This window comes from Artibeus jamaicensis, unplaced genomic scaffold (genome assembly GCF_021234435.1).
Source record: "Artibeus jamaicensis isolate MK-2021 breed Jamaican fruit bat unplaced genomic scaffold, CSHL_Jam_final contig_729, whole genome shotgun sequence".
Lineage (NCBI taxonomy): Eukaryota > Metazoa > Chordata > Mammalia > Chiroptera > Phyllostomidae > Artibeus > Artibeus jamaicensis.
In genome coordinates, this window is record NW_026521939.1 from 6,591,979 (window position 1) to 6,613,897 (window position 21,919).

At 43.0% G+C, this 21,919-nt stretch overlaps 1 protein-coding gene across 3 annotated transcripts in view; it reads right to left on the reverse strand.

Annotated features, from left to right (window-relative positions):
- Window positions 1–353: 353 nt before the first annotated feature.
- RMI2 (RecQ mediated genome instability 2) overlaps window positions 354–21,919 on the reverse strand; it is a 40,955-nt gene continuing 19,389 nt past the window's right edge. For 2 of the 3 annotated variants that reach the window (XR_008392805.1, XM_053672191.1), the window contains 3 exons: window positions 19,529–19,607; window positions 4,653–4,846; window positions 354–447 (listed from right to left, as the gene is read on the reverse strand). Coding sequence is in view for 1 of the 3 variants with exons in the window: in XM_053672191.1 (XP_053528166.1) it covers window positions 4,702–4,846; window positions 19,529–19,607 (224 nt within the window). In the remaining 2 variants the exon portion in view is untranslated. The remainder of the gene's footprint in view (window positions 448–4,652; window positions 4,847–19,528; window positions 19,608–21,919) is intronic. The other variant, XR_008392806.1, reaches the window with a different exon arrangement.

Below are 21,919 nucleotides of genomic sequence, written 5' to 3' on the forward strand. Positions count from 1 at the left end.
AAAAGAAATAAAAATATCATCTCAAAAAATGATGGAAAGAGCATTTAATAAAGTTATCTAATGCTCATATTTTACTAAAAAAATTCTCCTAGCAAATGGGGGATAGGAGGACCCTTCCTCACCTGCTAAGGTGAGGGGTTCAGTGCACAGCCTTTAACGTCGCAGCTGAAGCGGGGACATCAGAAGCATCCCACTTAAAGTCAGCAACAACATAAAGATCTACGGTGTTTCTGCCTCTACCACACACTGTATTGATGACACCATCTCACTCAGTAACACCAGAGAAAATGAAGTACGAGAGATTGGAAAGGAAAAAATTTCAACCCCATCCGCTAATAGCAACTTGCCTAGAGAAGGTGCAGAGAGGCTGCCGGAACCTGTGACCCTGTGTTGAAGCACGCCAAGCTTCAGCAGGTGCCTCAGATCCAAAGGTAAGGCCGGCTCTTTCTGCAAGCAAAAAGAAATCATTCAGAGAGATCATCAAATGTTCCACAACCATCCGATTGTTCCTGCTGCTTTCGTGACCTTCTCTTCCTTGTTCAGAGTCCAGCTCAGGCATCACTACCCGAATGTCTCTTTATTTCCTAACTTTGGGTGGGGTTCATCCTCTGTCCTCCAAACTGTCCTGTGCTGGTTCAGCCTGCCCCCTTGGCTGGGATCTCTGGGGGTGGCAGAAACAATGGTTCTTTGTCTGTCAGGAGTAGGGAACCATCTAACCACACCTGTTTCTTGACCCAGGGGGAGAGGCCTTGAGTGCCCAGGTGCCCATAGTATGTGTGGATGGAAACGCGCCCTTCGAGAAGGTCTCTAGTGGCCCCTGAGGGGGAGAGGGGGAAGGCACAAGGGCCACCCCAGGCCTGGCACTGCTGGGCCTGCAGAGAGCCAGGGGCAATGACAGCACAGTTCTGGGAAACACAGCGGTCCCCTGTCCTCTGGGTCCACTTTGCAGCCTGACTTCTCTTCTCTTCACAGTTTGAGATTTCGCCTAAGCCAGCACTAGGCTGCCAAGGATTTCAGGCTCCTTCACTTCCTACCACACACCCACTCCTCAGCAAGGTCAAAATTCTTGGTTGGGACAGAACTGTCATGAAATGGCCAGGAGGCTCAGAGATCACACTTTCTCCAGATACAGGAAAGAAAGAGCTGTTTGTGAATGCTTTCAAAATGCTTCCAGGGACAACAAACTCTACCTGGTCTGGATAATTTGCACCTTCCTCCAATCTGCAGTGGAATCTAGGAGCCAGCGGCCAAAGGGCCCACCCTGCAGAGGGAACTCCATCAGCAGCTGCTCTTGCCCAGGATATTTTCTCACTCACTGAGCTGCTATTTCTGAGGCCTCCACTGCATGAGCTGGGCGGCCTTTGGGTCTTTCTCTCTTGGGATTGGTTTTTCCCACCCTCTGCCAGGTCAGGGGCTGGGGTTCCCCTGAGTCACAGGGTTCTGTGAGGGGGACTGCTGGTCCCAAATCTCTAATCACAAACCTGGGTGGGGAGCTTCCCTCTTTGGGGTAGATAGCGAATCTAGAACTGAATATTTGAGGGGCCACTAGAGAACTTCTCGAAGGGTGCATTTCCATCCACACATACTATGGGCACCTGGGCACTCAAGTCCCGAGGATACTGCATTCACAGTTGTTCAGTTTCTGGGGTGGGGGCATCCTTTATCCTTTGGATATTCAACTGAAAAATAAAGCTGGCAGCATCCAAGAACATGTGCATTGGATGGTGGGGGGGCTGTTACCCCCTGGAGAGATGAGGGAGGCATGGGTGGCTGTGAAACCTGCCTACCAGTAGGGGGCCCCCTAGATCCCTCTCCACCCTGAGTTCTGAGGTCTAGATTCCAGGGCAGAGGGGAAAGTATCGACCATGAGGAGCGGGGCAACCAGAAGGCAGATACCAGACTCAGTTGTCCCTGGCCTCCCACACAGAAATTCCTGGCACACAGCAGGGGCTTAATAAAGCTCAGAAGAAACTCTAGAGAATTTTAGAGTTTTTAGAATATGGAGTGAATGGGGATAAGGAAGCCAGTCCTACATGCTCCTACATCCTGGAAGAAAGAAGGAAGGGAAGAGTGCTCTGATTTATTGAGTGTGAGCTATGTTGTCGTGGTTACAACCAAAAGACCCCAGAGTCCAGACATTGCCCTTGAAAGGTGTTTGATGTTTTCTCAGACTTTCTAATAGCCCAGTGAGGCATGGATGACCCTATGTAATGGAAGAAGCAGCAGCTCAGGGGACTTATTCAAGGTCATACAACTAGCACATGGCCAAGCTGGCATTCATCTGGGCCTGTCCACCTCCCAAGGCTGCCCAGCCTCAGTCATCTACTGTCTACTTTCACAATAGCCTTGTATCATCTACCGTTCACTTTGAGAAAGAGTCAAGTGAACTTTAGCCCTGTCCCAGGCTATGATATGTAGTGGTTGTTCATGTTTTCCTCTTGGGCATTTTAATGCACATAAGCCATGTGCATTATCAGAAATACACCCACAACTATCAGAGGCACTGCACTAGGCTTTGTTGCTGGGACCTCAGCCCAGGAATAAAAGGAAAGAGTTGCTTCACTGTGGCAAACAAACTGATGGGGGTGGGGGAGGAGCTGAGCACTTCAGAGTTTGATGTGCCCACAATTTGTAACACACACCTGTTGGTTTCTGCTCAATGCACCAGTGATTTCAGTCTAGGGAAAAAATTGCAAGAAGGAGAAGGAGGAGCAGGAGGAGGGGAAAAGAAAAGAAAAGAAAAAAGAGAAGAGAAGAGAAGAGAAGAGAAGAGAAGAGAAGAGAAGAGAAGAGAAGAGAAGAGAAGAGAAGAGAAGAGAAGAGAAGAGAAAAGAAAACTGCAGAACTGTACTCCCAACCTGCTTCCATGCTCCACCCATCAAGTGCTTACCAGGAACACGGAAGTGGGCTCGGCATGGGCGCCACTGGGACCCAAGGAGGGAAAAACAGTTTTCTCAAGGCAGACTGAACATCAGCACTTGGCAACCTTGGGTGTGGTGTGGGTGGGTGCACATGCACACGTGCAGAGTGTACAGAAAAACAGATGGGGGAGGGGATGATTCTACTTAAAATACCTACAAATGTTTACGTCTATGGCATATAAAGAGCAAGTACATAGAATTCTTTTTGTTGAGTCTCTGAGACAATTTGGTAAAAAAAACAGGCAACTGAAAAGAGAAATACAACTGAGGAATAAACATTATGGGGAAGGAATTTGATTTTACTGACAATCATATGTGAATAAAAGTAATTATTATAACTTTCCCTATTACATTGCAAAATAGGATTTAAATAATACCCAGAATTGGTGAGGCTGTGAGCAAACTGATCGTCTCAAATTCTGTAAATGGCTGTTGCAGTTTGTACATCGGTGGTACATTTCACAGCTCTAAAAACCATTCATTCCTTTCTCTAATAAGATTACTCTGCATCCAAAATAAGGAAAATATACATGATTCCAAAAAATTTCAAAATAATTTCATTTTTCAAAATGATGAAAATTACAAATAGTCAACAGGGAATGATTTTTAAAGTCGTGTATTTCTTAAAGATTGTATTTATTTATTTTTAGAGGGGGAAGGGAGGTTGCCTCTGGCATGTGGTTGCCTCTGGCATGCCCCCTACTGGGGACCTGGTGCACAACTCAGGCATGTGCCCTGATTGGGAATCAAACCGACAACCCTTTGGTTCACAGGCCTGTGCTCAATCCACTGAGCCACACCAGCCAGGGCCAAAGTTGTGCATTTTAAAAAACTGCATGCACTCTCTTGAACTCGTTTGGCAAAAAGTCCAATGAGGTAATGTATTATCATGAAAAAGATAGGGTGGCAAGGAAAACAAAAGACTGCACAGAAATCTGCACTGAGTGACTCTGTATGGACAAAACTGGTCGGGAACGGAGGAACATGGAAACAGTTTGTATAAGAAGGGCAATGACACTTCTTTTAAAATTCCCTGTATAATTGTTATCATGCCATTTGGCCCAGAGATTTTTAAAAATTAAAAGGGGGGGGGGGAAAGCTGGCCCTGGCTGCTGTGGCTCTGTGGATTGAGTGCTGGCCTGTGAACTACAGGGTCACTGGTTCAATTCCCAGTCAAGGCACATGCCTGGGTTGTGAGCCAGGTCTCCAATAGGGGGCGCTCAAGAGGCAACCACACATTGATGCTTCTCCCTCCCTTCCCCTCTTTCTAAAAATAAATAAATAAGGATATTTTAGCCCTGGCTGGTGTAGCTCAGTGGATTGAGTGCGGGCCTGCAAACCGAAGGGTTGTCGGTTCGATTCCCAATCAGGGCACATGCCTGGGTTGTGGGCCAGGTGCCCAGTGGGGGGTGCATGAGAGGCAACCACACATTGATGTTTCTCTCCCTCTCTTTCTCCCTCTCTTCCCCTCTATCTATAAATAAATACAATTAAAATATAAAAATAAAAACTACCTATTTTTTAAAAATCTTTTGAAAAAAGAAAAAAGGAAGAAAGCCAAGTGTCTATAATAAATAAATGGATAAAAATCTGGAATCCATAGAGCAGAATCCTATTCAGCCTTAAAAAGGGAGGAAATTCAGACACAAGTCACAACGTGGATAAAACTTGAGGATGGGTGAGTGAAATAAGCTACTAACAAAAGAACAAATGCTGTAGGGTTCCACTTACATGAGGTACTTCGTCAGATTCATGGAGGCAGAAAGCAGAGTGGCGGGTGTCAGAGGCTGGAGAGAGAGAGGGACGCGCAGTCAGTGTGCGATGAGTGCAGAGCATGAACGGGGAGGACGAAAGGGTGCTGCAGACGGGTGGTGGCAACGACTGCGCAGCATCGCGAATGGACTTCATGCCACTGAACTATATGCCTAAAATGGTTAAAATAGTAATTTTTATGTTATGTGTATTTTACAACAAGAAAAAAATGAAAAAAGAAAGGGAAGGAAATAAGGGGCTCAAATGAAATTTTTACTGAAATCGAGGGGTTAGGGTGCGGGATGACTGGTGCCGGTTTACAGGGACAAGAGCCTAGAGGGGGAGCAGGAAGGTGGGGACGGCAGCAGGTGAGGAAGAGAGGGGACCAGCCTCGGTCAGGAGGCAGGTGCCCTTCCCACTGAGACAGGCTGGTGAGCCAGGACAAGCAGAACAGGGAAACTGAGACAGTTAAACAAGCAGTTTGCAGCCATCTAGTAAATCCTATCTTCACTAAATCCAGGGCACTTAAGACTAAATGGTTTACAGTCTACTTCTCCCCAACCAGAGGGTAAATAGCTTAAATCACCCTACTCAGGAGATAGCAGAAATCCAATTAGTGCCCTGTGCCAACCACACCCAAGGACAGATGAAGTTAAGGGAATAAATCTCACTTTGGTACATCAGCCTAAAGCTGATGAGTATTCTTTTTGAGATCCTCCCCAAGACCTTTCCTAAGCCCCCGATCTTTAAAACCCCTCAAAATGAAGGCCTCTGTGCACTCTTCCTCCCACGCACCCTGTGCCTTTCCTGTCTCTTCATCTTCCCCACAGGCAGGCATCTCATAAAGTCATCCATAGGAGACTGGAACCCCACTCGGCTTGGAGCTGGGGGCCAGGCGCGGCAGCAGCTCACCCTGGGCAGCCCCCGACCCTGTCACCACAGCCCCCTCTTTCGGACTCCTCAGTGAGCCAAGGTAGCCCTGCTAAGTCTCCCCTGTGACTTCCAATATCTTGAGTGCTTCCTTGTTTCACTGTTCCCAGCTTTAATAAACATCTTCTAAAAGTCACCTGGACTCGTGTTGTGAAATCTTTCCTGCACAAAGTGGAGAACCCACACACTGCCGTCCTGGCCCTAGGCCCACCTGCTCAGGGCCAGGTCTGTTTCTGGTAATACCACCTGAAGCTAGAGTTCTATCTTTAGGGAGAATAACATGCCATCATTTTCTGGAAGAAAGCTCTGTAGGGGAGGAAAAAAATCTTTTTCTTTACCTATGTTACGTTCATTGGCTGAGGCCTGTGAATTAGACTGGCAAGAGAAAAACAAACATAAACATCAGGATGTTGCATCAAGCAGGCACAGAGAAGCACCCAGAGATGAGTAACTCAACGGGGTGGTTAGGACTTGGGTTTGTACAGCATCTTAACAAGACCAATTCATGTTTAGAAAAGTGACAATGTAAGAGGGTTCAGCCGGGGGGCCCCCAAAAGAAGAATTTGTAATGGGGGTCTAAAACTCAGGGTGCCCAGGAAATATTAAAAATATGGGATGTCCTCACCCCCACAAGTCTGAACTGAGGGATGGGACACATGGAGCAGGGCCATGGAGTTGTTTTGCATAGCAACAGCTTTGCAGAGAACTTCTAGAATGGTCATTTAACATATCTATAACCTTTAACTGGTGTCACAGATATGTTAAATAGCTGTGGCTATGCTTTGAGCCAGGGAGAAGGGAGTGACTTCCACCCAGGACGTAACTGGGAAGTAACTCCTCTTGGTTGCAGCACCTGTGTAAGAGCTTGGAGATGATTGTCTCCATGCCACAGGGCCACACCTGCCCAGACTTACTACGGCAGCCCAGAAAAACTGGAAAAATATGGAAATGCTGACAAGTGTAGCCAATTGTGGGGGGAGTTGGAAGTGGAGCTGCAGAGGAAGATTGGCACTGGGATTTAAACCTAGGCATGGCAGCCATGACAAAAGGAACCACGAGGCTCTCAGGAAGAACCGTACAGCTTTAGCAGAGAGGAACCATGTGGCTTTGGGTCTCCTTTTGCCACACAGCTTAGGAAGCCAGAAAGGAAGATGCACAGCGATGCAGAGCTCTCTCTCAGCAGTTTGGAAGAATGTAGAAGAGACACTGCAAGAAGGAAAGGGGTGCAAGGACTCTTGCCGGTGGGCCGTCAGAAGGTGCCATGCAGTTTTGGATTAAGAACTGCAGATCTCGGTGACACAGCTGATGGTGCTGGGAATTGAGGGAGGCCTGCCAGCCAAGCACGGAATACTGGGAAGAACTGGGGGCTGCCTGAGCAACGGACTTCTATTTCCTTTCCTGAGATATGGTAAACCAGACCAGGTAAAGCAGGGGAAGGAAGGATTGTGTGTGTTTGTAGGTGATTAAAGGGACTTTGGGATTTTAATGAAGATGTTAAGTCATTACTCTTAAGTTTGTATGACTTTTGAATAAATAATTCCTTTTCACCAGTCTCTAACATGGAGAGCTATAATTCTCTGGCAAAGGGAAAGGTGAACCTAGTACAGGGAGACCCCAGGAGAAGGGGGGGTCAACTAGGTAACATTGTGGTACCCCCTTCCCTGGTGGCCAATCAGGGAAAACCATGGGAGACCACATGTGCAGTAGCTTTAAAGTAATACAACTACTTGCACACGTGCAGTAAAATCCTGCCAAAACTAGCCAGGAAGGATCCGCCTTGTTAGAATAGGATCCCTCCAGCCCATGAGTCCAATCTCTGCTTGGAGTTGGCCTGCTCCCATGTTCTCTGCTATACACTCTGCGTTCATTCCATTCTTTGTCCCGGTCACCAAGAACCTGGTTACCTGTGCCTGCCTGTGACAGCAAGACTGGAAAATTTGTGCAAGTAAATATGTGGGGAACTAATGGTAGATGAGGTTTAGTTTTCAGAAGGGCTTGTTGTAGATTCCTGTGGTGCTGATAAGGGTCTAGAGTTATCTCCAGGGATTAACCTCCGTCCTTCCTGGAATCTATAGGGGAAGAGATATGTTTATAAATTTATGCATAAGGGGGAAGGCAGAGAACTTTTCTCCTATCTGCTTCTCAATTGCCTTCAGCTCAAAATAATCCTTATGCCAAAGTGGCATATTTTCAGGTGCCATAGCCTGCTACCCTCCACCTTCTCACTCCCTTTCTTGCCACATGGAGGGTTATGACCAAAATGAAAAAGTGTAGCCAGTGAGTGGAGCCTGAACAGAAAGAAAGGGGAAAACCTGCTCCCATTTGACCACTGTCGAAGCCTGGAGGAGACTGACCCAGTAAACAACATCTTAGTAAAAATTAAGTCAGCTTTTATTTTCTAACCTCTCTTCTCAATTATTCTTTAAAGACAGGAAATGAGTGGGTAGAGGTGAGGTCACACAGAAGCACTCTGGCCAGCAGGCCAGGAGTTCAGCTGCCAGGAGAGAGGAAGACCCTTGACTGCTGAAGGCAAGGGATGCTTTCCAGTGGCCTCCTGCTGCCTCAGGGGCTCTGGATGTGTCCTAGCCGGGTTCCCCAAGGCCGGCCTGGAAGCACGTGCGAATTCCTGACTATACAGGCTTTCACACATTAATAAATTAACAGGAAAATGGTGGCCTTAAATTAATCCAAAAATTGTTGTATTGTGGGAAGGGAAGAGTTAAGCTAATCCAGGCAACAAGGAGGCATCAAATACTGACTGTCTACGCAGGCAAACTTGAGAACCTGTAGGAAATGGATTATTTTCCAGGGGAAATAAAAGTACCAACAAGCACCGAAAGAGAAACACCTAACTACACCAGAAGAAACTGAGAAAGTTGTGAGAAAAATACCACCAGGTCACATGTAGGGAGAAGGGAGGGGCAGGGAGACCGACCCCAGGTGATGATGGTTTCCCAGGTGAAGTGAGCCAGTTTATTTTTGTAATATTTTATTTTTAGAGGGGGGAGGAAGGGAGGGAAAAGAGAGGGAGATAGCAATGTGAGAGAGAAACATCAATCAGTTGCCTCTCATACACATCCCAATGGGGACCAAACCCACAACACAGGCATGTGCTCCAATCGGGAATCGAGCTAGCGATCTTTTGTTTTATGGGATGACCCCCAACCAACTGAGCTACACTGGCCAGGGCTGAAGTTAACCAGTTGAAATGCCAATTCCAATGGTATTTAAACTGCATCAAGGCCTAGAGGAACAAGAAACATTTCCAAATTCTTTATCAGGGACTACAGAACATTGATATCAAAAGTCAACAATTATAGCACAATAAAGGAAAACCATAGGCCAACTTCATTTATGTAAAAATCAATGCAAATATCCAAAATAAAATATTAGCAAATAAAATCCACCTGGACATTAAAATGAAAAACCACCAAAATTAAGTGAACTTGTAACAATATAACATGAATGGTTCAATATTAGGACTCTTTTAATTCACTTTATATCACTATATTAAAGGAGGAAAATCATAATTGTCATAGATGTTGAAATGCATTTGACAAAATTTACCATTACAAAATCTTTTATCAAATCAGAAAGAGGGATACTTCTTGAACATGTAAAATTACAGACACACATAAACGTCAAGCCAAAAACCAGCATCATCTGAAATGGTTGGCAGCAACAGAAGTTTCGGTGAGACTCTGAAATAAAAGGCTACTATCTCCGTCATTTTGTTTGGAAGGTTCCAGCTGATGAAAGGAGGCAAGAGAAAAATGTGAGGCATTTAAAAAAAAAAAAAAGAGGTAAAATAATTATGTTTAAATTGAAAAATCCAAAAGAAGCGATTGAAAAAATGTGGCAGACAGGAAGAGATTGAAAGAAGGGGTCAGGACAGAAGTGACACACCAAACACCTGGCCTTCCTACGTATAAACAGCAAGCAGTTAGAACCCACCTACAATAGCCTCCCTGCAAGACCCCAAATAAAATTCCCAGAAATAAATGCACTAAAAAGTGAAAACATCTTTTAAAAGCTGTGAAGGGATATAAACATTTCAAAGGCAGAGACAGCCATACTGCAAATATTCTCACCTAGACAGGATTGACATTAACAAGATGAAACAGCCCTAAACTAAAGTTGTGGGTTTGATCTCTGGTCAGGGCACATACAAGGAGCCAGCAACGAATGCATAAATAAGTGGAACAACTAGTCGATGTTTCCCTCTCTCTCCTCCTTCTCTCTCTCTAAAGCTAATAAAAATGGATAGATGCTAGATAGATAGATAGGACCACCACTACTGAGTGTTGGGAGGATGTGGTACTGGAGCCCTCACACATGCTGGTGGGAATGTAAGATGGTGTGGCCACCTGGAAACTAGTTCAGCAATTTCTTAAAAGGTTCAATACAAATTTACCGTAGCTCAGCAATTCTACTCCTAGGTACCTACCCAAAACACACACAAAAATATGCTCACACAAAGACTGGTGCACAAATGCCCATTAATTCTTAAGTGAGTAAACAAATTGTGGTATGTACATGCAATTGCCCAACTACTAATAAAAGAGTAAAAAAAATGCGGTGTGTCCATCATATGGAATGCCGTTCAGCTATAAAAAGAAAGTACTAACAGCTGCCAGAGCAGACATCATCTCCAAAACATTATACTAACTGAAAGAAGCCAGATGCAAAAATAAATAAATAAATAAATAAAACCACATGCTACATGATTCCATTTATATGAAATGTCCAAAAAAAGAAATTTGGTAGAAAACAGGCTAGTGGTCCTCTGGGGCTGGGAGAGAAAAGGGGAGTAACTGCAAATGGGCACAGGGGACTCCTTGGGTGATGGAAATATTTAAAGACTGAACTGTATTAATGGCAGCACATGTGCTATTCAGTTTAAATTCACTACACATCAGTGAAATGTATACAATAAGCCCTCACTTAATGTCCTCTGATAAGTTCTGCAACAGTGCATAACAAAACCAATTTTACCAGAGGCTAATTACCATAAACAAGAGTTAAATTCCTGACTCCCTGTTAAGATAGTGGACTAGGAAAATGCTGTGCTCACCTCCTCCCACAATCTCATCAAAATTACAACTAAATTACAGAACAGCCGTCACTGGGACAACCTGGAGACTGGCTGAACAGAAGTCCTATAACTAAGGATCTAAAGAAAAGGCCAACCACTGGTAAGGTCACTCTGCCCACAACGGGAGACAGAAGATCTACCTCGTACAGAGACACAAAAACACGCAGTTGGACAAAGTGAGGAGCCAGAGAAACATGCTGCAAAAGAAAGAATAGGAAAAATATCCAAAAACAAACAAACAAACAAACAAACAAAAAACTCTAAGAAATGGAGACAAACAATCTACTAGATGCAGAATTCAAAACACTGGTTATAAGGATGCTCAATGAACTTAGGGGAAGAGTAGATGAACTCAGTGAGAATATTAATAAAAAGACAGAAAACATAAAAAAGAACCAGTCAGAAATGAAGAATACATTAGAGCCCTGACCAGTGTGGCTCAGTTGGGTGCAGTGTCATCCTGTAAACCAAAAGGTTGCCAGTTCGATTCCTGGTTAGGGCACGTGCCAGGGTGGAGTGTTTGATCCCCAGTCGAGGTTCAGGAGGCAACCCATCAATGTTTCTCTCTCACATCAATGTGTTGGGGACCATTTTGTGTGGTATCAGAGACTGTAGCCCTGAGCAAGCAAGGCCGTAAAAGAGACCTGTAAGACGTGACCAGAAAGCCAGAAATGCAGGAGGCAGCCATGACCCGAGGCTAGCACTGAGGGCTCCTGTGGGAGATCAACCTGAAGAATGCATTGTACCCTTTGAAGCTTGCTTTGCTCTGTGTAGCCCTGTTGGTGTAAACCTGATGTTTAAGCTCAAAGCATAAGGAGTCAACTCCTTCTCTCATGAAACATGCCTTAAAAACCATCTGGCATTAGCCTGTCTCACAGACCCTGACCTGAGGCAGATCTCCATGTTCCTTCAATCGTTATCTATAGATAACACTGTTTTCTATAACTATAGCCTTCTGACATCGATTGATGAGCTGTGCGTGCATGCTGTATACCCCTACACATACCGATCCCAATAAAAGCCATTTTGGAGAAGGGCTTAGGGCATTCTCCACTAGAGGGAATCACCACCCCCTTTCCCACCACAACAGACTGTGTCCGGGAGGGCTCACTTCATCCACAAACAGGAGAACTCTGTGGGATGAGGTTCCTCAAATCAATGTTTCTCTTTCTCTCTTTCTTCTCCCTTCCCCTCTCTCTATAACCAGTAAAAGAAAAAAAAATTAAAGAATGCGTTAGAAAGAATCAAAGCAGATTAGATGAAATAGAGGATCAAATAGTAATCTGGAAAGGCAAGATAGCGGAGAATACCTAATCGGAACAGCCAAAAGGAAAAAGAACTTTTAAAATGAGGATTGTTTAAGGGGACCACTGGGACAACATCAAGTATATCAATGTCCTCATGATAGAGGTAGAAGGAGAAAGGAGAGAGCAAGAAATTGAAAACCTATTTGAAAAAATAATGACCCAAAATTTTCCTGATCTGGCAAAGAAAACAGACATACAAGTCCAGAAAGTATTAAGACTCCCAAACAAGATGAACCCAAGAAGGCTCACACCCAGGCACATCATAATATAATACCAAAGGTTAAAGACAAAGAGGGAATCTTTTTTTATAATACAAGCAAAAGTTTATTTAGAACATCACAGAAGATTTTTTTCTAAAAAGCGAGCCAGCTGGGCTGCATGCGCTCAGGAAACAAGTTATGGAGGCAAAAGAAGGGCCCTTGGAGCTTAAGAAACAGAAAGAATGAAGGTATATGCCTTGAGGAAAGAAGAGGGGCAATTGTGTGTGTGTGTGTGTGTGTGTGTGTGTGTGTGTGTGTGTGTGTGTGTGAGAGAGAGAGAGAGAGAGAGAGAGAGAGAGAGAGAATGTGCCAAAGAGAGAATCTTAAGAGTAGCAATAGAAAAGCAGCTAGTTACATATAAGGGAACTTCCATAAGACAGTGAGCTGATTTCTCAACAGAAACTTTGTAGGCCAGAAGGAATTAGCAGAAAATATTCAAAGTGATGAAAGGCAATGATCTAAAGTCAAGAATGCTCTACTTGGCAAGGCTATCATTTAGAATAAAAGGAAAGATAATGTTTTTCAGACAAGAAAAAAATAAAAGAGTTCTCACCACTGAACCAGTATTTAAAGTAAAGTTAAAGGCCCTGGCTGGTGTGGCTCAGTAGACAGAGTGCTAGTCTACAAACCAAAGGGTGGCTGGTTTGATTCCCAGTCAGGGCACATGCCTGGGTTGTGGGCCAGGTCCCCAGTGGGAGGGCGCATGAGAAGCAACCACACACTGATGTTTTTCTCTCTCCCTCCCCCTCTCTAAAAATAAATAAATACAATCTTTGAAAAAAAAAGAGATTAGAATAAAATTTAAAGAAAAAAAGAAAAGTTAAAGGAATTTTTTTAAGTAGAAAAATATCAAAAATTAAATAAGAAAACATAAGAAGGAAAAAATTCTCACTGATAAAGGCAAGCAATAAAAGCAGTGGATCATACAACAATGAAGCTATTACAAAAGTTAAAATGCAAAAGTAGGAAGCAATGTGTAATTACAACAATAAACTAAGAGATACATAAAAATACACATTTACAGAAAGAAGTAAAAAATGACAAAAACATATCTAAAGGGGATGAGTAATAATTATAGTGATTTTAGAATGTGTTCAAACTTCAGTGGGCTATCAACTTAACTACAGTGTTGTAAACATAGCTTAGTACATACGAAACACAAGGTAACCACAAACCAAAAATCAATTAAGATACACAAGAAATAAAGGTAAAGAAATGCAAAGACAACACTATAGAAAGTCATTAACACACAAAAGAGAGCAAGAGTAAAAAGGAACAGCAAAGAGCGACAAAAACAATCAGAAAATGATTAAAAAATGGCAATAACCATATATCAATAACCAATTATCTATCAATAATTCCACTAAATGTAAATAGATATAATGCTCCAATCATAAAACATAAGGCGTTGAATGGAATAAAAATCAAGACCTGAACATGTTTTGCCTACATAATACCCACTTCACACTGAAAGACATGCAAAGAAAAGAGATGAAAAAAGATATTTCATGTAAATGGAAACAAACAAACAAACAAAAAATCCAGGGTAGCAATACTTATATCAGACAAGTATACTTTAAAACAAAGATTGTAATGAGACAATGAAAAGCACTTCATAATAATAAAGGAGTCAACTCAACAAGTGGATATAACTCTTGTAAACATCTATACCCCCAAAATAGAAGCACCAAAATATATAAAGCAAATATTGATAGACATAAAATAGATCAGGACTTCCAGCCAAAATGGAGGTGTAGGTGGAAATACTGTACCTCCTTGCACAACCAAATTTAAGAACAACAAAGATTTAGAAACAAAAACACAACCAAAACAGACAGAAAATTGAACTGTACTGAAGTTTGACAACAACCATTCATCCAGACTGGTAAGAGGGGTGAAGTCAGCAGCCAGTGGAGAGGAGTCATGGCAGGAAGAGGTGGTGCTTGGCAGACCCCAGTGCAGGGAGGAAACAAGAAAACCCAGTGAGGCATGAAAGGCAGTTGGCTGACCGTGGACACACATTTGTGCACAGATAAACCAGGCAAAAAAAAAAAAAAAGGGCAGTGAGACAGACTGCACAACCCAGGGCCCCAGCAATGGAAAGTGAAGCCTAAAAGCACCAACTGGAAAAACTTTCGGGGGTTGAAGTGCTGGGAGAGGCTTCCTGCCTCACAGGAGAGTTCACCTGGGAGACCCACAGGGTCCTAGAACAAGCCCCCACACCCGGGAACCAGCACCAGAAGGGCCCAATTTGCTTGTGGGAAGCAGCACAGAGGACCAAAATCCAAGAGAGAGTGGAACAAATGTCATTGCTCCCTCTCTGACCCCGCCCCCAGTCACAACCCAGCAACTGGGTAGACATGCCCTGGTGAACACCTAAGCCTCCGCCCCTCATACATAACAGGCGCCAACAGACCAAAACATTATGGCTCAGGCAGAAGAAAAGCTCAAAGCCCCAGAGCCAATACTTCTAAGCAATAAAGAGATAGCCAACCTATCAGATGCACAGTTCAAAACACTGGTGATCAGGATGCTCACAGAACTGGTTGGTTTTAGTCACAAATTAAAGGAACAAATGAAGGCTAAACTAACTGAAATGATGGGAAATGCACAGGAAACCAATAGTGATAGAAAGGAAACTGGGACTCAAATCAAGGGAGTGGACGAGAAGAAAGGAAAAAAATGACCAAACAGAAAAGTATGAAGAAACAAGAATTAAAAAAAACGAGGAGAGGCTTAGGAACCTCCAGGACATCTTTAAATGTTCCAACATCTGAATTATAGGGGTACCAGAAGGGGAAGAGGAAGAGCAACAAGTGGAAAACTTATTTGAACAAATAATTAAGGAGAACTTCCCCAATCTGGCAAAGGAAATAGACTTCCAGGAAATCCAGGAAGCTTAGTCCCAAAGAAGGTGAACCCAAGGAGGAAAACACCAAGGCACATCATAATTACATTACCCAAGATTAAAATGAAGAAGAGAATTCTAGAAGCAGCAAAAGATAAGGGGACAGTCACCTACAAAGGAGTTCCCACCAGACTGTCAGCTGATTTCTCAAAAGAGACCTTACAGGCAAGAAGGGGCTGGAAAGAAGTATTACAAGCCATTAAATCCAAAGACCTACACCCAAGATTGCTCTATCCAGCAAAGCTTTCATTTAGAATGGAAGGGCAGATAAAGGGCTTCTCAGATAAGATCAAATTCAAGGAGTTCATCATCACCAAGCCCTTATTATATGAAATGTTAAAGGGACTTATCTAAGGAAAAGAAGATAAAAAAGATGAACAGTGAAAGGACAGCAAACTCACAGTTACTAACAACCACACCTAAAACAAAAGCAAACTAAGAGGACAGCTAGATCAGGAGCAGAACCATAGAAATGAAGATCTCAAGTAGGGTTAGCAACAGGGGGGTGGGAGGAGGAGAAGGGGGGAGAAGGTACAGAAAATAAGTAGCATAGTGGTAGGTAGAAAAATAGATAGGGGGGAGGGCAAGAGTAGTGTGGGAAATATAGAATCTAAAGAACTTGTGACACATGGACATGAACTAAAGCGGGGGAATGTGGGGGGGGGCGGTGTGCAGGGTGGAGGGGAATGAAGGGGGGAAAATGGGACAACTGTAATGGCATAATTGATAAAATATATTTAAAAAAAAATAAAGAGATCAACAATAATACAGTAATCATAGGGAACTTTAAAAGCACATTGACATGAATGGATAGATAATCCAGACTGAAATAAACAAAGGAACTGTGGCCTTAAATGACACACTAGACCAGATGGGCGTAATTGTTATTTTTAGGGCATTTCATCCAAAAGCAGCAGAACATATGTTTTCCTCAAGTGCACTTCAACATTCTCCTGGATAAAGCACATGTTAGGACACAAAACAAGTCTCAAATTTAAGATTAAAATCATGTCAAACATCTTTTCTGATCACAATAATATGAAACTAGGAATCAAATACAAGAAGAAAACTCACATGGACAAAAACTGGGGGGGGTGTGGAAATGGGAGGGAGGTGGGGAGGACTGAGGGCGTGGGCTGGGATGGGAGCAAAAGACAGAAAACTGTACCTGAACAATTAAAATAAAATAAAAATTTTTTAAAAGAAAACTGAAAAACACAAATACATGGAGGCTAAATAACATGCTACTAAATGATGAATTGGTTAACAGTGAGAGCAAGGAAATGAATCAAAAGTACCCTGAGACTAATAAAAATAAAAATCTATGGGAGCCCAGGTTGTGTGGTTGAGTTGATTGAAGCATCATCCCATAGACCAAAAGGTTGAGGGTTCTATCCCTGGTCAGGGCACATACCTAGGTTGCACATTCAATCTCCAGTCCTTGGTCAGGTCACATATGGGAGGCAACTGATCAACATTTCTCTCTCTCTCTCTCTCTCCCTCTCCTTCTCTCTCTTTCTCTCTCTCTTCCATTCCCCACCCCCTGCCTTCCTCTCTCTCTAAAATCAATAAACATATCCTTGGGTGAGGATTTAAAAAAATATCTATGTAACACTGACCGTGTGATATTACAGAGAAATTATTTTTCTGTCATTGTTCACCTCAATCATCATATACTCAAATCCTTAATCATTATTTGTGCTATTTTATTTTCTTTTTTTTCTAGCTCCCTTGGATTATTAGTGTCTTTGTTACTGATTTCTAAGAACCCATTTATGACTAAAAATGTGAACAATTTGTCATGCATTACAAATGAAATAGCATGTTTTTGTTATTATTTTACTGTGGGTTTTATTTTTTGGTTATATGGAAGTTGTGCATTAAAATGTAATCATGTTCTGTTCTTTAAAAAATCTATTGGAGAAAATCTACAGGACACAGAGAAAGCAGTTCTAAAAGAAAAATTTATGGTAATAAAGGTCTGCGTCAAGAAACAAGAAAAATCTCAAATAAGCAATCTAACCTCATATCAAACAAACAAACAAAAAACCCAAAAGAAAAAAAACAAAACCCAGAAGAAAGAAGAACAAAGCCCAAAGCGAGCAGAAGAAAGGAAATAATAAACATCAGAGTGGAAATAAATGCTATAGATGTGTAAAAACAAAAGATCAATAAACCCAGGAGCTGGTTCCTTAAAAAAAATAAACAATATTGATAAACTTTAGCCAGACTCATCAAGGAGAGAGAGAGAGAGAGCAGACCCAAATAAATAAAATTGGAAATGAAATAGGGGAAGTGACAACCGACACCACAGAATCACAGAGGATTATAAGGAAATACTACAAACAATTACATGCCAACAAAGTGAACTACCTGGAAGAAATGAATTAGTTCCTAGAAATACACACTCTTCCAAGGCTGAATCAAGAAGAAACAAAATCTGAACAGATGGATAAATGCTAATAAAATTTAATCAATCAGAAAAACTCCTAATAAACAAAAGTCCTGGACTGGATGTCTTCACAGGCAAATTTTACCAAACATTTGAAGAATTAACACCTATCCTTCTCAAACTATTGCAAAAAACTGGAGAGGAGAGAAGGCTCCCAAACTCATTTTATAAGGCCAGCATTAACCTGATAATCAAAACCAGACAAAGACACTACAAAAAAAGAAAAGAAGCCAATATCCCTGATAAATGCAAAAATCCTCAATAAAATATGATCAAGTGGGATTTATCCCAGGACACAAATGACAGGTGATCTATCCATATAATGGAGTAGGATTCTGCCAGGAAAAGGAATGAAACACTGTCACAAGCCGTGGCACGGATGGGCCTTGAAAACAATACACTAAGTGAAAGAGGCCAGACCAAAAGGCCACATGTTGTATGATTCCATATATATGAAATGTCCAGAAATGACAGATCCAAAGGGACAGAAAGCAGATTAGTGACTGCCAGGGCATGAGGAGGGATGGGAAGACTGTGGGGGTGCGACAATGTTACCGGTGATTTTGGCCACGTAACGCCAGTCGTTACCAGCAAAGTTGAACCCTGGTTCTTGAGTTTGACAAAGAAAGAATTCAGAGCCAGGGACTCAAATTATAAGATAAAGTGTACTTAGAAAGTTACAAAGGTAGTAGAAGTTAGTAGAAGAAAGTTACGAAGGCAGGGCTGTGTAAGCTGAGGAAACAAGTTACAGAGGCAGAAAAAGGATCCTTGGAGTTTAGGAGAAAGGCAAATGTAACGTGCCTGGGGGACAGAAGAGGGGCAGGGAAAGGCGCAGGTGTGCTCCCCAGAAGGCTAGAGTGGCCCAGGTCCTTCGTCTGGAGGGTTTTAAAGGCTGGGAGTTTAGGGGAGGTATTAGGGGAGGATCTCAACAGAACATTCATCAGCTCTATGCTAATGAACCAAAATGAGATTTATTCCTGGTATTTCGTTTTTCTCTGGGTGATTGGCACAAATGACAGTAATTGGACTTCTGTTATCTATCTCCCTGAAGAGGGTGATTTAAACGATTTACCCTCTGACTGGGGAGGACAAATATAAAATTTACTCTGAGGTATCCTTGGTTAGGGAAGACAGGATTTCGTGATTTACTTGATGGCTGTAAACTGCTTGGCCTTTTAACTGTCTCAATTTCCCTATTCTGTTTGTCCTGGCTTATTAGCCTGTGTCAGCGGTTAATGGGTATGGTGTTTCTTTCTTCCGGTAATGAAAATATTCTGGAATTGGATAACAGTGATGATTGCACAACCTTGTGCCTACTAAAAACCACTGAATTATACATATTAAAGGAGTGAATTTCATGGTATGTGAATTTTATATTATATGTCAATTCTTTATAAAAAAGACCAGTAAAAAAAGGAAAAGGTTGCAAATGATATTTTGGTTTTGATAGGGGAACTCAAGAGTTAAAGATTGTTGATCTAGTTATAGTCGGTAGGCTTAAGTGATTAATGCAGGTGGAAAGCTGCTATTCCAAGAATTGGAATGCATGACCTACGTGACTTCAGGACATCAACAAGCAATTTAACCTTTGTGCCCCAGTGGGTCTGCAAGGGTTGACGTAGACGTGGTATCTGAGCCACTGTGTTCCAGGGAGGGAATGTCAGTGACACAGATAAAGAATTATCAATCAGCAGATAAAGAAATACTAGGAAAATTGCTGCAACTCTTATCTGATTAAGTGTTTTTCCCAAAACCCTTTACCTATCCTTTTCTTCTTCTTATAAAAAAGGTTGGCTTGCAATGAGATGTGAATATGGTTTTAGGGTGCATAAGCCACCATCTTCTCAGATGACCAGCATCTGAATAAAGTGCCCCTAAGGATTCAATCCTTGTCTCTACTTACTGGTTCTGGTAGTGACAGGCAGCATGGACACCAACTTTTCTGGCTTCAATTTCATAATAAGACAAGAGATTCTTTTCCTCTAAAAAGAAAGAAAAAATAAGGAAGAAGAAGAAACTTCTGCAGACTTCTTCAGGCCCCCATTCACTTACCCAGACAATCTCTTGTCCGCTGGTACCTAATCAGATTTGCCTTTTAATTTGGAGCTTGGTGGGTAAATTAGAAAGGAGCCCCCAAGCAAAAGGAGTCCTGTGAGGACCTGAGCCTCCCACACTCCATGACTCACTTTACCCAGTCACAGGCTTCTCTTCCTGTTTACCAACTGGGAGGAAGAACAAAATGGCGCTTGTTTTTTCTTTTTTTGCCAATAATTTATATAAGCCAAACTTTGCAAACAATAGTTTCCTTAGCAACCGCTGACCCATTCTCTTCAAATACAAATTGCTCTCCAGGAAAGGGACTGCCCTTTCCCAGCCCACAAAAGCTCATTCTGAAATCTCACTTAGGAAAGAAAAGTTTAGGTTTTCACAAAGGTTGGCCATGGGCAAAGCATTTGCAGGAAATGGTGGTCTTTGGGATTTTACTTTGAACCCTGTGGCAGATGACCGTGTTGGGTATCCATGCTCAGAGACCTCCTGTTCTAGAGAAAAGATGCTGCCTGGAGCCCCACTGCGCACCGCTGACGCCCACCTTCACTCCCCACACTCGGCCAGCCTTTCCGCCTGGACTGCAGCAAACCTTGCTCACCTCACTAGCCTTAGTCAGTGAACAGTTTAGAAAAGAAGTGAGGCAACTCACCCACAGGTAGGGTGACCAAATTTATCCGCATTGCAGACCAGCTGTCTGCCTCGAACTCTCCAGCTCAGACTTCATGGACACACACACTGTACGCCAGGGCCCCACACTCAGAAGAGCCCCCTCACTCGTCTGAATGCTCTGCTGTTACCACCATGAATATTAATTTTTGAACGAGGGGTCCTGTGTTTTCTTTCAATACTGGGCCCTGAAAATTATGTAGGCAGTCCTGCCTTCAGAGCTACTTAACACAGGTTCTCAGGTCGTTACCAGAGATGGGACCTGACCCTGAGCAGGTCTGCCAAGGGTCAGTGTGTGGTTTCTTGACTTCATGCAGGAGAGCTATTACAGCATGAGTCCAGGTGATTTTTGGAAGATGTTTATTAAAACTGGGGACAATGAAACAAGGAAGGGCCTAAGATAGAAGAAGCAACAGGAGAAGGAGGGACTAGGTGGGGAAAGGAGCCTAGGTGGGGCCGCTTTGGCTCACTAAAAGTCAGAAGAAAGGGGCCCTTGGGGACAGGGTCAGGAGGTTACCCCAGGACAAGCTGCCACTGCCCATTGCTCCTTGGTTGCAAGACTTGTGGGGTCCCTCAGAGTTTAGGAGATGCATGACTGTGGAGGAAGAGGAGGGAGGAAAAGACACAGGCGTGCCCCAGGGAGGGGGAGGGAGTGCAGTGACCTTCCTTTTGAGGGTTTTTTAAAGGTTGGGGGTTAAGGAAGGTCTTGGGGAGGATCTCAATGGAATATTCATCAGCTTTACGCTGATGTACCAAAATAAGATTCATTCCCTCAATCTGTCTTTGGCTGATTTCTGCTATCTACCGTATTTTGTTGTGTGTAATGCACACTCATATTTTAGTGCTGATTCCCATGTATAATTCAGATTATACATGAGAATTAGTACAGCCCATGTAATAATGTGTACCCTTCTTTTTCCCTCAGAAATTTGGGCAAAAAGTGTGCATTATACACAGCAAAATACGGTATTTTCCTCAGTAGGGTGATTTTAGCTATTTACCCTCTGGTTGGGGAGAAGTGTAAACCACTTACTCTTAAGTGTTTGTGGCTACAGATGATAGGATTTTGCAATTTACTAGATGGCTGCAAACTACCTGTTTAATTATCTGTCCCAGTTTCTCTGTTCTACTTGTTCTGGCTTATTAGCTCATCTCAAGGTGACTAGAGAGGCCAATTTTCATAAAACAACAGACTGGCCAGCCATGGAGCCCTTCTAAACAGGTTATTCTAGTCCCTAAGTCTAGAATAACCATCTCAGAGCAACTTCCTAATGGAGACTTCAACACCTTGGGCAACTGCCGCCACTATTTTCATAACTAGCAGCCCACCTCAGCCAGAGCAGGTCCATTTCCTATAACTGTGGAATTAATAGTAACAAGAGGGGAGAGTGCCAAAGGGCTGGGACCTGTTGTAGACATTCCGTGCTAAAAATTCCTGGGAGGCACAGGACCCAGTCTGTCCTCACGGTGTTACTATAAGTGGCCTGTCCAGAGCACAACAAGACCCAACAACCCTTTGTCACTGTGGGAGCACCTCCTCGAGAAAAACAAAGGTGGTGTTTGCAGGATGGCTGGCAGT